Below are 18189 nucleotides of genomic sequence, written 5' to 3' on the forward strand. Positions count from 1 at the left end.
AGATACTACAAAACACTTAGAAGTCTAAAGTTAGAAGGACGTGTAAAGATCATGGATCCATGATTCTACCGCCATGCTTCTGCAGTTCTAAGGTCCAAATAGCTTAAGGGAGTCCCCCAAGTTTCCATACCACATTCCTCTCTTCCATTTTGGGATGAAGAGTTTCCAAGGGCTCAAAAAAAAGATTTGCTATATTTGTTCTGAACATGTGCATTGAACACTTATTAAATGCAAGGCATTATATTAGGTGTTAGGAATATAACAGCACAGATAAGGTCCCTGCCGTCATGGGACCTTTCTTACATTCTACAAGAGGGAAAAAGATAAATAATTTTAGAGGGTGATATGTAGTATATGAATTAAAACATGGCAATGTTAGAAAGAGTGCACGGGGGGAAGAGGAAGTACCTCTACAGACAGTGCAGTCATGGAAAGACTCTGATATCAACTGAGCTGGTACTTAATGATGAGAAAGAGAAGAGAAAGAAGATGAGGAAACAGCTAGGCGCTGAAGAGAGGACGATCTGAACAGTCAAGCAATAGCAAGAATAGAATGTCTCTAAAGCAGAATCAGCCTAGATTCAGAGGAATTAGTTAGGGATCTGATCACATATACCCTTAAATTTAGTTTTAATTCTGAGGGCAAGAGAAAGCCACTGTAAGGTTGTAAGCAGGGGAGTGACAACATCCAATTTGTAATTTTAAAAGATTACCAAATTTTATGGAGAATAGACATAAAAGTGTTAACAAGTATAAAAGTATTTTTGGAGAGATCAGTTAGGAAGTTACTGCAGTAATTTAAGGAAAAGATGGTGGTTTGAATTAGGATGTTTGAAGTTGGAGATGAGTGAGCAGATCTGGGATCCACTGTGGAGACCCTCACCAGTGGGGCTTATGGCTGGCAGAGATAAGGGAAGGGGAGGGTCGAGGATGACCTGAGTAAGTGGACATGGGATCTTTTACCGAGAATAACACACCTGAGGGGGAAAGGGCTCCCAATCAAGATTTCTGTTTTGACTATGTTACTCTGAGATGCCTAGAGACAAGATGAGTTACCCTGAAAGCAAATTTCCATATACTTTAATCTACCTCAGAATTTTAAAATATTTAGAGTATACATTAAAAGAGTATAAACTATGCTATAAAGCATTTCTATGAAATGTTAACGCATATGAAGTTCAGAAACTTTGTTCACAGAAAAAGCAAAATCCATGCTGACTTTAGCATATGCAAAGAAAAATGGCATAAAGTAATAATGCAAATTCTCTATTCCCTACCAGTCTTAAGTTGTTCTGTTTCTGTTTTAAGTTTAGATGGCATGTTTAGAGAAGAAGCCACTTCTCCCAAATAGACTGTTTTGGAGCTGAAATTTAAATTCTTTAGTTTAAACCAAGGCACTCAAGGACTCCAAAAGCACTAAAAAGGAAAGTACTAACTTCGGCTAAATCTACAGAATTAGAGTATCCATGCTAGGGGTAATTCACAGAATACCACAAAAAAAGACAGCTTTTCCTGCCTTCTGGGCATGTTGTAAGGTCCCCTTAGGTTGGGGAGCTGGGGGGAGGGGATGTGACTAGTAACAGACAATTGTGTAACTCACTGCTGAACACATGTAACTGCAGTGTGAAATCCTTCCTGCTCAGTAGAGCCACCGGGAACAATCAATACAGCAAATGCTCCATCAGCCTGGATCTCTTGAGTGGTCAGTGATGTACAAGGCTCCCTGCTAACCCTGATGAATGTGTACTTTAGCAGAAATAAATAAATAAATAAACCTTAAATTACTTAAATTCCTGAGATTTGGGGGTTGTTAGTTACCACCTCATAACCCAGCCTGTCCTGTTTGACACAATTATTCTTCTATGGTTTATAATGTAGAAAATGAATGTATTCTAAGGGGTGAGAGTTCAGAAGAAAAAATGTCAGCAACATAAACAATGGGGCCACGTCATCCTTTAAGAAGGAGCAAGGTGGACTGAGGATCCAAACAGAAACAGAGCCCAGGGGCTGGACAGAGTACTTTGTTTCACTGATTCACTGTCCAATACTTCCTATTCAAGTATTAACTGTGCATCTGTAATACATCTGTTATGTACTAGACAATCTAAAACACAGTCATAAGAAAGGTAAGGCCACTGCCTCATGGAGTTTATGAGAGAGCTATCATCTGTTTTATCAGTTTTATTCAACTTTCTCAGAAAGTTTTCAAATTCTAGTACTTATTTCCTCTAAAATCAAGAAAAATTTAGGAAGAATCTTAATTTGGCATTCCTTATCTTCAATTCCTCAGTCTACCTTCAGTTAAAACTACTTTCCTTTTTAAATATTTATTGCTAGTCAAATATTTCAGCCTATCATGCTTCCTTATGGCTTTAGTCAATTCTTCCTCATTTCTTCCCTTATGTCCGATGGCAATTATTTTTCTCCTGCTGCTTAGTTGCACCTTCTCTGTCTCTGTCTTCACCTTTCTCTTTCCTGAAATGAACGGCTAGAGAACCTTGAAGGCTAAGTCCTGGGCCCTAGGTGACTTCATCCATCTCTGTATCCTCAACAACCTGTCACTTGCAAACGATGACTCATAACATTAAATCTAATTCAGATGTCTCTTTTGGGTTCCAGATCTATATCCCACTGCCTATCTTCCACGACAATAACTCAAGATCACCTCCTAACTTAACATATCCAAATTGAACTGATGATCCCCTCTTGCAAACCAATTCTGCCAATCATTTCCTGTTGTCCCCATCTCAATGAGAAGCACTCACCATCCGTCCAGTTGCACGATTCAGCAGCCTAGGACTTATCCTTGACCACTCCACTCCCTCTACCTCAGTCCACAAATCCAGTCCCTCTCTCTGTCCTCCCATGCATGTCCCCATGCACTGCAAACAACTCTAAATCCAATTCTTCATCTCTACCATCAGTACACCCTAGTCCAAGCTTATCCTCTCTCAAGTGGATCACTGCAACAGCCTCTCATCGGGTCCTTTCCATCTGTTCTTCTTCGCACATCCTCATTCATCCCATTGCAGCAAATGGGATCCCTGCACAATTGAAATCATATACAGTCATCCTTACTAAGTCCTGCTTAAAACCCTTCATTGGCTTCTTTCTGCTCTTAGGAGAAAAGCCCAAATCCTATAAATGGCCTGCAAAGCCCTGCCTTGACTTGCCCTGACACACCTCTAGCCTCATCTTGTTTCATGCTTCCCCTCAATCTACACGTCAATGACAGTGGCCTTCTTTCACTTTCTAGAATATTCCATGATCCCTTCCATCACAAACCTTTTGTGCTGCTCTTCTCCTTTTCTGAAATACTCTTTTCTCCCATGTGGGAGACAGCATAATGACCCCCCAAAGATGCCAAAACCCTAATTCCTGGAACTTGTGACTATATTACCTTATATGCCAAAATGACTCTGCAGATGTGAGATGAAAGATTCTTGAGATGGAAGACTATCCTGGCTTATCCAAGTGAGCCCAATGTACTCACAAGGGTCCTTAGGAGAGTCAGAGTGAGAGAAGATGTGACAATGAAGCAAGAGGGTCAGAGTCCGAGGGAGATTTGAAGATGCTATGCGCTGAAGATGAAAGAAGGGGCCACAAACTAAAGAATGTAGGTGGCCCCTAGGAGCTGGAAAAGGCAAGGCAATGGACTCTCCCCTAGAGCCTCCAGAAGGAACACGCCCCTGTTGACACACCGATTTTAGGACTTCTGACCTCCAAAACTGTAAGATGATAAGTTTGTATTGTCTCGAGTCACTGGGTTTGTGGTAAGGTGCTACACAGCAGCAACAGGAAACTAATACACCCATCTTTACCAGTAAACTACTTATTCCTCTGATCTCAGGTCAAATGTATTTTTCAAGGCTTCCCTAAACTCCTTAATTAATAGCCCTTCTATTCACTCTCAAATCATCCTTTATATCACTAATGTTGTAACTGTACAATTATTTATATAATTGATTAACTGACTAATGTATTCTCCTTTAGTAGAATGAAGCTCACAAGACTAGGAATCATGTCCAATTTTGTGTAACAAAGCACACAAAAGTGCCCATGGACTTTTTTTTTTTTTTTTTTTGAAGTACACGGGACTCTCACTGCTGTGACCTCTCCCGTTGTGGAGCACAGGCTCTGGATGCGCAGGCTCAGCGGCCATGGACCACGGGCCCAGCTGCTCTGCGGCATGTGGGATCCTCCCAGACCAGGGCACGAACCCGTGTTCCCTGCATCGACAGACGGACTGTCAACCACTGCGCCACCAGGGAAGCCCCCCATGGATTTTTTTTTTTTTTAACTTCAGCAAATACTTAAAGAACTACCTGCTGTCCTCTACTAATCAGTAATGCCATTTTGGTAGGCAACCTGTGGAGGGTCTTTTCTCAGCCATCCTGCTCAGAATGGACCCTTCATCTGAAGACATGTGTGTTTCTGCAACTGTAAGAAATTTTCTTCTATTATTCGTTTGATTATTTCTCCCCTTCACTCTGTTCTCTCCTTCTGAAATTCCTATTAGGTAGATGTTAGAATGTTGGTCTATCCCAATTCTTTGTGCCCTTTGTGTTGCATTCTGGAAGAACTACACAGCTCAATCTTTCTGATCACTAATTCGATCTTCAGCTGTGTCTATTCTGCTTATCAGACCATTTATATGGAAAATTAAAATATAATTATTGACATAAAAACACAAAGATTTCTAACTGATCCTTTTATAATAGTCACTTATGAGTTGTCCTTTCTCATCCCTCTGAAAATATTTTATGTTTTCTTTTTATATTATATTCTGTGTGCTCTACAACTCATTGAGTCATTCATGATGTTGGTCTTCTTAAGTGTTTGGGAATCCTAGCTGTATAAGATGGCCCTTTACCCATCTGTAGTTGCTGTGTCTGTTTACTGCAGCCTGCCTCTGTAAATCTGTGGGAGCATCTGGACGTGGTGTGGGTGGGAGTTTTTCGTTCTGGATGTGAGAATTCCAACCTCTCTCCTGAGCGGGTCAGTAGCTGCCTCCAGCACAATTCTCCCTCCTTAGCCTTAGGAAGGCTTAGCTGGTCTGAGTGCTGATCCTTAATCAGCCTCACTGCTGAAGAACACAATGCTTAGCTGAAAACGCTTTTCTCTGATCTAAAAAACTGAAGTTCTTAATATAAAGTACCTAGATAGGTTTTAGGGCTCCACAAAACCCCAGAAATTACATATAAAAGTACTTTTTCTATGTGTATTTTTCTAACTAGAAGGTTGATAACTTTCCTAAGATAGCCAAAGGGTTCTATTACTCTAAAAATATTAAGAACCATTGCTGAAAAATTTGTAATGTAACTCTGTGGGTTGTCTGGTTTTTTTCCCCCAAGTTGCCTGTTTTTTCTACCTTTAAAAAACAGTTTCAGCTTAATAAAAATGTTAACCACTGAAAAGCTGGTCGACCAAGATTGTATTATATTTATGATGGATAAAGTCATAAACAAATGGGCTAGAATAAGCATCTTCAAAAAAGAAAGAGAATGTCACATTCATAAAATAAGAAGAGCTGACTATAAAAGAACTTACTAGAGACCTCAGAAGTTTTAAATAACTTTAAAAATACTTCTACTTTCTTTTCATTTGCTTCTTATTCATGAGGAAATAGGCTAAACCAAAAAATGCATGAAATGGCTAAGGCAACTTACCCAAATAGTGATTATTAAAGGAAGAGACACACTATCAACTTCAGAAATAATTAATGATCAATGTTTAAAGAACATAATTTAGAACATACTACATATCTTATTAGTCTTTGTAATCCAGTATGTACAATAAAAATAAATATTCCTTGAATCAATAAAGACATGGAAGAATGAGTTAGTCTGAACATAATTTAAGAAGTATCACCTCCATAGGAAAAGTGTATAATTTTAAATGGTTCATAAAATAGAAAGATGGCAGAACTAAAAAATGACGAATGTGAAAACTTAGAATATCGAAAACCAGTAAGATACCTAAGAATCCTATTGAATCAAATGCAGACTGGATCAGCTTTTCAAAAACATTATCATAGGGCCTCCCTGGTGGCGCAGTGGTTGAGAGTCCGCCTGCCGATGCAGGGGATACGGGTTCGTGCCCCGGTCTGGGAGGATCCCATATGCCGCGGAGCGGCTGGGCCCGTGAGCCATTGAGCCATGGCCGCTGGGCCTGCGCGTCCGGAGCCTGTGCTCCGCAACGGGAGAGGCCACAACAGTGAGAGGCCCGCATACCGCAAAAAGAAAAAAAAAAAAAAAAAAACATTATCATAAAGATGCATTTCAATACCTAAGAAGTAATGATTTTGTCATTTGTTAAAGACCTAGGAGCAAAATAATATTTTTGTCTCTACATCCTAAAATCAACAAAGAAAAGATTAACAAAGTCAAAGTGGAGAAATAAAAAGTATAAAAGAATCATATAAAAGTCCCACAAGGAAAACTCAAGAAGCTCTGGTGACTCTAACAAGAGGAGAAAAAAAATGCCATAGATTATCTTTTAGGTATTTTGGGAAAAAGATGCAAACCAAATTATTTCTATTACTGCATGAAAGGTTAAATATAAGTGACTATATACTTATATTTCAGTAAGAAAAGTAGGGGCAGACGTATGAAGAACTTTCTTGACATGACGGTAAGAGCTAGTAATGTTGAAATAAGACACAAGAAAGAAAAGTTATTTCTTTACCTCTCAAATTTTTAAAATAGAAAAGTTTCAAAAGTTTAAACATTGTTTTGCCTGGAGATAGGGCTTGAACTAGATGTCTCATAATCCTTTTCAGCACTATTACTCTGGTCTTTGGAGAAAAATATCCAACTCCCTTCAACATGGAGTTTAGAATGACTCCTGAGTTACTATGCACAGATCAAGAACTTTTTGTTCTTTAACCTGCCCTTTTTTTTTTAAATTAACTTATTTATTTTTAACATCTTTATTGGACTATAGTTGCTTTACAATGTTGTGCTAGTTTCTGCTGTATAACAAAGTGAATCAGCTATACATATACATATCCCCATATCTCCTCCCTCTTGCGTCTCCCTCCCACCCTCCCTATCCCACACCTCTAGGTGGTCACAAGGCACCGAGCTGATCTCCCTGCGCTATGCAGCTCCTTCCCACTAGCTATCTATTTTACATTTCGCTGTGTATATATGTCAGTGCCACTCTCTCACTCATCCCAGCTTACCCTTACCCCTCCCCGAGTCCTCAAGTCCATATTCTATGACTGCGTCTTTATTTCTCTCTTGCCCCTAGGTTCATCAGAACCGTTTTTTTTTCGTTTTTTTTTTTTTATTCCATATATATGTGTTAGCATATGGTATTTGCTTTTCTCTTTATGACTTTCTTCACTCTGTATGACAAACTCTAGGTCCATCCACCTCACTACAAATAACTCAGTTCCGTTTCTTTTTATCGCTGAGTAATGTTCCATTGTATATATGTGCCACATCTTCTTTATCCATTCATCTGTCAATGGACACCTAGGTTGCTTCCATGTCCAGGCTACTGTAAAGAGTGCTGCAATAAACACTGTGGTACATGACTCTTTTTGAATTATGGTTTTCTCAGGGTATATGCCTAATAGTGTGATTGCTGGGTCATATGGTAGTTCCATTTTTAGTACTTTAAGGAACCTCCATACTGTTCTCCATAGTGGCTGTATCAATTTACATTCCCACCAACAATGCAAGACGGTTCCCTTTTCTCCACACCCTCTTCAGTATTTATTGGTTGTAGTATTTTTGATGATGGCCATTCTGACCAGTGTGAGGTGATATCTCATTGTGGTTTTGATATGTTTTTCTCTAATGATTAGTGATGTTGGGCATCTTTACATATATTAGTTGGCAATCTGCATATCTTCTTTGGAGAAATGTCTATTTAGGTTTTCTGCCAATCTTTTTTTTTCTTTTTTTTTTTTTTTTTTGCGGTACGCAGGCCTCTCACTGTTGTGGCCTCTCCCGTTGCAGAGCACAGGCTCCGGATGCGCAGGCTCAGCGGCCATGGCTCACGGGCCCAGCTGCTCCGTGGCATGTGGGATCTTCCCGGACCGGGTCACAAACCTGTGTCCCCTGCATGGACAGGCAGGCTCTCAACCACTGCGCCACCAGGGAAGCCCTCTGCCCATCTTTGATTGGATTGTTTGTTTTTTTGAGATTGAGCTGCATGAGCTGCTTGTATACTTAGAGATGAATCTTTTGTCAGTTGGTTCGCTTGCAAATATTTTCTCCCATTCTGAGGGTTGTCTTTCTGTCTTGTTTATGGTTTCCTTTGCTGTGCAAAAGCTTTTAAGTTTCATTAGGTCTCATTTGTTTTTGTTTTTATTTCCATTCTCTAGAAGGTGGGTCAAAAAGGATCTTGCTGTGATTTATGTCACAAAGTGTTCTGCCTATGTTTTCGTCTAAGAGTTTTATAGTGTCTGGCCTTACATTTAGGTCTTTAATCCATTTTGAGTTTACTTTTTTTTTTTTTCGGTATGCGGGCCTCTCACTGTTGTGGCCTCTCCCGTTGCGGAGCACAGGCTCTGGAAGCGCAGGCTCAGCGACCATGGCTCACGGGCCCAGCTGCTCCGCGGCATGTGGGATCTTCCCGAACCGGGGCACAAACCCGTGTCCCCTGCATCGGCAAGCAGACTCTCAACCACTGCGCCACCAGGGAAGCCTTGAGTTTATTTTTGTGTATGGTATTAGGAAGTGTTCTAATTTCATTCTTTTACATGCAACTGTCCAGTTTTCCCAGCACCACTTACTGAAGAGGTTGTTTTTTCACCATCATATTCTCTTGCATCCTTTATCAAAGATAAGGTGACCATATGTGCATGGGTTTATGTCTGGGCTTTCTATCCTATTCCATTGATGTATATTTCTGTTTTTGTGCCAGTACCGTACTGTCTTGATTACTGTAGCTTTGTAGTATAGACTGAAGTCCAGGAGCCTGATTCCTCCAGCTCCGTTTTTCTTTCTCAAGATTGCTTTGGCTATTTGGGGTCTTTTGTGTTTCCATACAAATTGTGAAAATTTTTGTTCTAGTTCTGTGAAAAATGCCATTGGTAGTTTGATAGGGATTGCACTGAATCTGCAGATTGCTTTGGGTAATAGAGTAATTAATAGAGTCATTTTCACAATGCTGATGCTTCCAATCCGAGAACATGGTATATCTCTCCATCTATTTGTATCACCTTTAATTTCTTTCATCAGTGTCTTATAGTTTTCTGCATACAGGTCTATTCCTGTAGGTTTATTCCTAGGTATTTTATTCTTTTTGTTGCAATGGTAAACGGGAATATTTCCTTAATTTATCTTTCAGATTTTTCATCAGTCGTGTATAGGAATGCAAGAGACTTCTGTGCATTACTTTTGTATCCTGCTACTCTACCAAGTTCACTGATTAGCTCTAGTAGTTTCCTGGTAGCATCTTTAGGATTCTCTATGTATAGTCTCATGTCATCTGCAAACAGTGACAGTTTTACTTCTTCTTTTCCAATTTGGATGCCTTTAATTTCTTTTTCTTCCCTGATTCCTGTGGCTAAAACTTCCAAAACTATGTTGAAAAACAGTGGTGAGAGTGGGCAACCTTGTCTTGTTCCTGATCTTAGAGGAAATGCTTTCAGTGTTTCACCATTGAGAACGACGTTGGCTGTGGGTTTGTCATATATGGCCTTTATTATGTTGAGGAAAGATCCCTCTATGCCTACTTTCCGGAGGGTTTTTATCATAAATCGGTGTTGAATTTTGTCAGAAGCTTTTTCTGCATCTATTGAGATGATGATATGGTTTTTATCCTTCAGTTTGTTAATATGGTGTTATCACATTGATTGATTTGCATATATTGAGGAATCCCTGCATTCCTGGGATAAACCCCACTTGATCATGGTGTATGATTCTTTTAGTGTGCTGTTGGATTCTGTTTGCTAGTATTTTGTTGAGGATTTGTGCATCTATGTTCATCAGTGATATTGGCCTGTAGTTTTCTTTTTTTGTGACATCTCTGTATGGTTTTGGTATCAGGTTGATGATGGCCTCATAGAATGAGTTTGGGAGTGTTACCCCCTCTGCTGTATTCTGGAAGAATTTGAGAAGGGTAGGTGTTAGCTCTCCTCTAAATGTTTGATAGAATTCTCCTGTGAAGCCATCTGGTCCTGGGCTTTTGTTTGTTGGAAGATTTTTAATCCCAGTTTCAGTTTCAGTGCTTGTGACTGGTCTCTTTATATTTTCTATCTCTTCCTGGTTCAGTCTCGGAAGGCTGTGCTTTTCTAAGAATTTGTCCATTTCTTCCAGGTTGTCCATTTTATTGGCATAGAGTTGCTTGTAGTAATCTCACATGATCCTTTGTATTTCCGCAGTGTCAGCTGTTATTTCTCCTTTTTCATTTCTTATTCTGTTGGTTTGAGTCTTCTCCCTTTTTTTCTTGATGAGTCTGGCTAATGGTTTATCAATTTTGTTTATCTTCTCAAGGAACCAGCTTTTAGTTGTACTGATCTTTACTACTGTTTCCTTTGTTTCTTTTTATTTCTGATCTGATCTTTATGATTTCTTTCCTTCTGCTAACTTTGGGGTTTTTTTGTTCTTCTTTTCTAATTGCTTTAGGTATAAGGTTAGGTTGTTTATTTGAGATTTTTCTTGTTTCTTGAGGTAGAATAGTATTGCTATAAACTTCCCTCTTACAACTGCTCTTGTCACATCCCACAGGTTTTCAGTCGTCATGTTTTCATTGTCATTTGTTTCTAGGTATTTTTTGATTTCTTCAGTGATCTCTTCGTTGTTTAGTAGTGTATGGTTTAGCCTCCATGTGTTTGTATATTTTACAGTTTTTTTCCTATAATTGATATGTAGTCTCATAGATCTGTGGTCAGAAATGATACTTGATAACGATTTCAATTTGCTTAAATTTACCAAGGTTTGACTTTGACCCAAGATATGGTCTATCCTGGAGAATGTTCCGTGAGCACTTGAGAAGAAAGTATATTCTCTTGTTTTTGGATGGAATGTCCTATAAATATCAATTAAGTCCATCTTGTTTAATGTGTCATTTAAAGCTTATGTTTCCTTATTTATTTTCATTTTGGATGATCTGTCCATTGGTGAAAATGGGGTGTTAAAGTCCCCTACTATGACTGTGTTCCTGTAGATCTCCTCTTTTATGGCTGTTAGCATTTGCCTTATGTATTGAGTTGCTCCTATGTTGGGTGCATAAATATTTAAAATGGTTATATATTTTTCTTGGATTGATCCCTTGATTATTATTTAGTGTCCTTCTTTGTCTCTTGTAACAATCTTTAAGTCTATTTTGTCTGATACGAGAATTGCTACTCCAGCTTTCTTTTGATTTCCATTTGCATGGAATATCTTTTTCCATCCCCTCACTTTCAGTCTGTATGTGTCCCTAGGTCTGAAGTGGGTCTCTTGTATACAGCACATATATGGGTCTTGTTTTTGAATCCATTCAGCCAGTCTATGTCTTTTGGTTGGAGCATTTAATCCATTTACATTTAAGATAATTATCGATATGTATGCTCCTACTACCATTTTCTTCATTGTTTTGGGGTTTTTTTTGTAAGTCCTTTTCTTCTCTTGTGTTTCCCACTTAGAGAAGTTCCTTTAGCATTTGTTGTAGAGCTGGTTTGGTGGTGCTGAATTCTCTTACCTTTTGCTTGTCTGTAAACGTTTTAATTTCTCCATCAAAGCTGAATGAGATCCTTGCTGGGTAGAGTAATCTTGGTTGTAGGTTCTTCCCTTTCATCACTTTAAATATGTCCTGCCACTCCCTTCTGGCTTGCAGAGTTTCTGCTGAAAGATCAGCTGTTAACCTTACGGGGATTCCCTTGTATGTTATTTGTTGTTTTTCCCTTGCTTCTTTTAATATTTTTTCTTTATTTTTGATAGTTTGAATAATATGTGTCTCAGCATGTTTCTCTTTGGGTTTATCCTGTATGGGACTCTATGCTTCCTGGACTTGATTGACTATTTCCGTTCCCATGTTAGGGAAGTTTTCAACTATAATCTCCTCAAATATTTTCTCAGACCCTTTCTTTTTCTCTTCTTCTTCTTCTGGGGCCCCTGTAATTCGAATGTTGGTGCATTTAATGTTGTCTCAGAGATCTCTGAGATTGTCCTCAGTTCTTTTGATTCTTTTTTCTTTATTCTGCTCCCTGGCAGTTATTTCCACCATTTTATCTTCCAGGTCACTTATCCATTCTTCTGCCTCAGTTATTCTGCTATTGATCCCTTCTAGAGTATTTTTAATTTCAGTTATTGTGTTTATCACTGTTTCTTTGCTCTTTAGTTCTTCTAGATCCTCGTTAAATGCTTCTTGTATTTTCTCCATTCTGCTTCCGAGATTTTGGGTCATCTTTACTGTCATTACTCTGAATTCTTTTTCAGGTAGGTTGCCTATTTCGTCTTCATTTATTTGGTCTTGTAGGTTTTTACCTTGCTCCTTCATCTGTAACATATTTTTTGCCTTTTTTTTTTTTTTTTTTTTGATGGGTGAGGCTATATTCCTATCTTACTTGTTGTTTGGCCTGAGGTGTCTAGCACCAGAGTTTGCAGGCAGTTGGATAGAGCCAGGTCTTGGTGCTGAGATGAGAACCTCCAGGAGGCCTCACTCTGATTAATATTCCCTGGGGTCTGAGGTTCTCTGTTAGTCCAGTGGTTAGGAACTGGAGCTCCCACCACAGGAACTCTGGCCCAACTTCTGGCCTGGGAACCAAGATCCCGCAAGCTGCATGACATGGCAAAAAAAAAAAAAAATGATAAAAGAAAGAAAGAAAGAAAGGAGCAGTACAATATCAAATAATAAAAAACAAAATAAAATTAGAAAAATAAAAAATATATTAGGAAAAATAAAAATATAATTGAAACAACTGCAACAAGGTAAAATAAAACCACAACAGAAAAAAGAAAAAATGGGGGGTGAACAAGCCAAAAGGAGAGAACAATAACAAAGTATAAGGAATAAAATAAAACTAGAAAAATAAAAGTTAGGAAAAATAAGAATATAAATGAATCAACAAGGTAAAACAGAAGCCCAATCTAAAAGAGGAAAAAAGGGAAAAAAAAAAAGCCTTGGCTATGGGGGCAGAGTTTAGGCAGAGGTGGAACTTAGGCAGGGGCGGGGTTTAGGGTGGAGGGGAACAAGGCGGGTGGGGGGTGACGTTTGAGCATGGGGCGAGTCCTAGGCTCAAGACACACACAGCCAGAAAAGGCCTTGGGGGCGGGGCCTAGGCAGGGTGATGTTCAAGCATGGGGCAGGGCCTCTGCTTAGGACCTGCATGGAAGGGGAGAGGCAGCTTGTCCAAAGGAGGGCCTCTGGAGTGCGGAGTTCTGGAGTTTGGAGGTAAGGCCCTGACTGAGGATGTGTGGGTGGGGTTTAGGCCCAGCGCATTTCAGGGGGTCTCTGAGTGTAGAGGTGGGGTGTAGGGTCAGGGCTTGGGCTCTGCGCAGCAAGAGGGAGGCTCCAAGGTGGAGGATTAGGCCCAGAAGCCTATCAGGCTCCCCAGTGCCTAAGTGGACAGGGAAAGCGCTGGCCACATTCCCTTCTGTTCCTCCATGCCCCTCCCCCACCATCTCCCCCAGGGTCTCCCCCATCACCACTGAACCCCCAACCGTGGTGGGTCCCGCTGGGTGTAGGAACTCCTCCCCTCTCCCAGCCACCCCTCAGGGGTGCCGGACCCAGAGGTCCAGCCTTTATTTTTGTTCCCCTTCCCTCCCTCCCACTCCCTCAGGGCCCGCGTGGCTGGAGGGAGCCTTGGTGGGCAGAGGACCAGTTCTGGGATCTCAGCAGGCTCCCATGGGCCCAAGTGGGCAGGGGAAACCTGGCCACGCTCCCTTTTGAGCCTCTGCTCTCCCAGGGGTTCCCCAATTTCCCGCTTTGGCGTGGGATCCCTTCCCCTCCCCCAGCCGCCCCTCAGGGACGCCAGTCCCGTCCCGTCTCCACTTCTCCCCCTTCACTCCCCCCACGCCCCACGTACCACCCCATCACTGGGGGTCCCTCCCGCCCCTTAGGTGTCTGTGGTCCCCCACTGGTGCCTGGTAGGTGCCCTAGTTGTGCAGAGACGCGAATTCTGCATCCTCCTAGTCCGCCATCTTGACTCCCGACCTGCCTGACTTCTAATGGTCAACATAATACTCCAAGACATAATTAAGACCAGCAGTGAAAATACAATAGGAAACAAAACAAACATACCTCCTGTTCTTCCATTACCAATCTGCACAACAGGTTGAAGGCTTCTTTCATTTTGTAATAAATGAGGCAAATGATAATAAATACTTGGCACTTGAAGAGATTTTTTGCTTGTTAACTCCCTCAAGAGCTTTAGGGTACCATCTGAAATACAGACGTATAATCAATCCACGGTAATACCTTACTTACAGAAGTTGCTGGTGTTACAAAGATAGTGGTAAAAATTTATGAGAACTAAAAGAATTTTCTATCCTAATTTCATACTTTGGTCAATGAGATTTCTATGGACACTTAGGCAACCAGAGTCTCACAGAGTCATGATGATGAGAACAGTCTGAATGAAGCTAAAAAGGTCAGTCAGAGTATCATGAGAAGATAGAATGTGAACCACTCACCTTTATAATGTGTCAGAACTCAAGCCCTGGGGGACAGACTGTAAACACGCTATCCATTCATGAAAATGTAATAATAATGAGTACAACAACCACCAGTAACTTTCATTTTTTATGCTATTACATTTGACCAAAATTTCACATGGAAGATTTTTTTTTAGTTCAAGTACACTAATTTAAACAGCACAAGTTGAGAATGTTTGGTACAGTTCATAACTTTCAAATCATTTTTCAGTTTTTATGAGAGGAACCAATGAACCATTTAATATAATAGAAAATAAAACCTTGACAGGATAATCAATATTGTTTTAAAATTCCATTGAACTAGAACTTAACCTTTTAAATAAGGAAGTTAGCAGTATGGACTTGCAGTCTCAATAACAATTTTATACAGAGCAATATGAAAATTCCCTTAAAATATTCTGAATATTCAGAACCGAAAGTTCACAGAAGAAATGAAACTGGCTATCACACATGAAATTAAAGTTTAACCTCATGTAAAAGCAACAACTACAAATTACAAGACAACAATACCTACCCATCAAATTAAGTTAGCAGATTAAACAGTAATATTAAATTGTGGTGATAATGTGATCAATGTTTCAGCTATTAAGAACAGCATCAAAACCCTTAAAGCATTCCTGCCCTATTATTCAGTAATTTCCCTTTTAGGAATTTAACTTCTATGCAATCAATAAATATTTAGTGAATTATCGGTTTTGTTCCAGCCACCGTGGCATATGTTTGGAAATCAACAGTCATCAAAACACAGATTCCGTTTTTAAGAAAGTCATAATCTAATGAAAATAACTTAAGGCCTACCATAAAAGTAATTGATTTATATACAGAGATGTTCTTCACAGAGTTATAAATTGGGGGACAAAAACAACCCAGAAAAATCCTATTTGCCTATTTGTAGAAAAATATTTAATATAGTATGTGATTAGCTGATATATATGTCATCAAAAATGGTATTTTAAAAGAATATTCAATGCCATAGTAAAATGCTAATAGCGTAATTTCAAGAGCAAAAATAAGGCCATAAAACACACAATTATAATTCTGAAGAAAAATATGCATGGAAAAAAGACTAGAAGAAAATGAAGAATGTTAACCATTCCACAATTTTAAATGTTACTGTGCCATAATACAAATTTTATAATCAGGAGGGGAAGAAAGGGGTATGAATCTCTAAAAATAAGGTAAGGTAGTGAATCTCAAGATGAGAGGAATTAATGGTGAAAGATTATAACAGATAATGCTAAATGAAAAAGTATATTATTCTTGGAAGATTATGTAGATTTGGAGTCAACTGATTATATACATGTATCAATTTAGTCATTAGAATAAGAATAGGAAAGAAACAGAAGATGGTTGATATTCATTTCACTCAGACCAGAATTTCTCAGAGAGGGAACAAGTCAGGTACCCCCAAAAGTACCCATTATAAAACTATATCTTTTTATTTCTTGTAAGTCATATCTGAGAGTACTAATTGCTTCAAATAGCTCAAAGGTTCCCCAGAGTCCATGTGAAGTCCATCCACATAAGTCACAACAGAAACATGCATAAACACTAAGTTAAATTTTAGTCTCATTCCAAATGTTTTTTTTAAAATATGCTGGTTCTTCACTATTGGCAATGAAATTTATACAACTGAAACTTAACAATATTACTCTCTTTAAATCAAATTTAGCAATTAATAAACTTGTTTTATAATTAACCACAATACAAAAAGTTTTGTATGGTGATTTTTCTCTCTGTAGAGGGTAACAAATGTTGACTGATAAGCGACTCTAGACAACTTTCAAAGAGAGTATTTCACATAACCCATTGAAAATGTCATCTTTTCATAAAACCAAAAATATCGTCTGTACCTGAAAATTTATTCACCGTATCCTTACTTCTGTTTGTTTCTGCTCCTACACGCTTGAACTGCTGTACAATGGCATTGAGTTCGGAAGACCGCTGAGAGATTCTGTGTTCAGCTATTCGGAGACGTTCTTTTAAAGCAAGAAATTCTCGTTGATAAGCAATCAGTTTTTCTAGAAGCAAAACCAAAAGTTATTAGTATATTTCTTTTAAAAAAAAACCCACTATGATCGAAACAGAATTGTAACATTAGCGATTTTTTTTTTTTAAGATGTTGGGGGTAAGAGTTTATTAATTAATTTATTTATTTTTGCTGTGTTGGGTCTTCGTTTGTGCGAGGGCTTTTCTCTAGTTGTGGCAAGCGGGGGCCACTCTTCATCACGGTGCACGGGCCTCTCACTATCGCGGCCTCTCTTGTTGTGGAGTACAGGCTCCAGACACGCAGGCTCAGTAGTTGTGGCTCATGGGCCTAGTTGCTCTGCGGCATGTGGGATCCTCCCAGACCAGGGCTCGAACCCGTGTTCCCTGCATTAGCAGGCAGATTCTCAACCACTGCGCCACCAGGGAAGCCCCAACATTAGCGATTTTAAAGTTGCATTTTTCAGAGACAGATATTCATTTATGAATTCATTGAGACAGAATTGAAAATAAAAAAGAGCCCCAACTAACAAAGTGGTGGCAAAGCCACCACTAACTTAGTGCTATTAATATCTGTAAGAATATGGGTGCTTTCTAATTAGCACTTCAGAAAGTTAAAGATAGGGAGAAAAAGACAAAGTTTTTGGAATTAACACTTCAAGCATAATACCAAGATCATTTCTCAAAAGGTACAAACAACTATAAAGACTCTATTTGTATGAAGATAGAGACAAAGCATTGAAACTAATGATAATATATCTAATAATATAATGAATATAACATATTTTATAGAGTAACCACTCATTCCCATAGGCTGTTTCCTCTGTACTTCCTATTCTGCAAAAATTTCCCTAGGCCAGACTTTGGTCAAATTCCTGATCCCTGGGCTTCCCTGGTGGCGCAGTGGTTGAGAGTCCGCCTGCCGATGCAGGGGACACGGGTTCGTGCCCTGGTCCAGGAAGATCCCACATGCTGCGGAGCGGCTGGGCCCGTGAGCCATGGCCGCTGAGCCTGCGCATCCGGAGCCTGTGCTCCGCAACAGGAGAGGCCACGGCAGTGAGAGGCCCGCGTACTGCAAAAAAAAAAAAAAAAAAAAAAAAAATTCCTGATCCCTAACAACTCAATCAGGTAGATGTTAAGATGACCCTAAAAGTCAATTATTTGAATTTAAGAGAATCACAGGTCAGGAAAGCCTGGTCTGGGAAATAAAAGTGGATTTTATGAGGATAAACGTAGGCATTGAAGCAGCAGTATGAGACAGCTCAGATACAAAGTACACAGTGAGAAGAGGCCCCAAGACAGAACTGGACACCAAAATCTACGAGAGGCAGAAAAGAAACCATGCATTTATCTTGAACAGCAGCACTGGAAGGGAGCTGAGGCTGGTAAATGGTCCGAGCAATTTCCACAACCTCATTAAACTAAGAAAAAGCAGAACAACTGTTTCAGCTTCTCTATCAAGCTAGATAATCTAAGGCTACTATTTTGACATCTAAACAAAACAAACCTTGGAAAGACTCTTTTTAATTTACATTGTAATCTCTGCTTTACTCAATCAAGGATGGAACTGTTCTGTAAAAAACAGAATTAAGAAATATAAATCTGC

The 18189-nt window shown here is 39.4% G+C and overlaps 1 protein-coding gene across 2 annotated transcripts in view; it reads right to left on the reverse strand.

Moving 5' to 3' along the window:
* MGAT4A (alpha-1,3-mannosyl-glycoprotein 4-beta-N-acetylglucosaminyltransferase A) overlaps positions 1-18189 on the reverse strand; it is a 111203-nt gene that overhangs the window by 47938 nt on the left and 45076 nt on the right. For both annotated transcript variants that reach the window (XM_082643271.1, XM_082643272.1), the window contains 2 exons: positions 16451-16618; positions 14185-14325 (listed from right to left, as the gene is read on the reverse strand). In XM_082643271.1, the coding sequence (XP_082499397.1) occupies positions 14185-14325; positions 16451-16618 (309 nt within the window). The remainder of the gene's footprint in view (positions 1-14184; positions 14326-16450; positions 16619-18189) is intronic.

The sequence above is a fragment of the Mesoplodon mirus genome, assembly GCF_964341445.2.
Source record: "Mesoplodon mirus genome assembly, chromosome: 14".
Classification (NCBI taxonomy): domain Eukaryota; kingdom Metazoa; phylum Chordata; class Mammalia; order Artiodactyla; family Ziphiidae; genus Mesoplodon; species Mesoplodon mirus.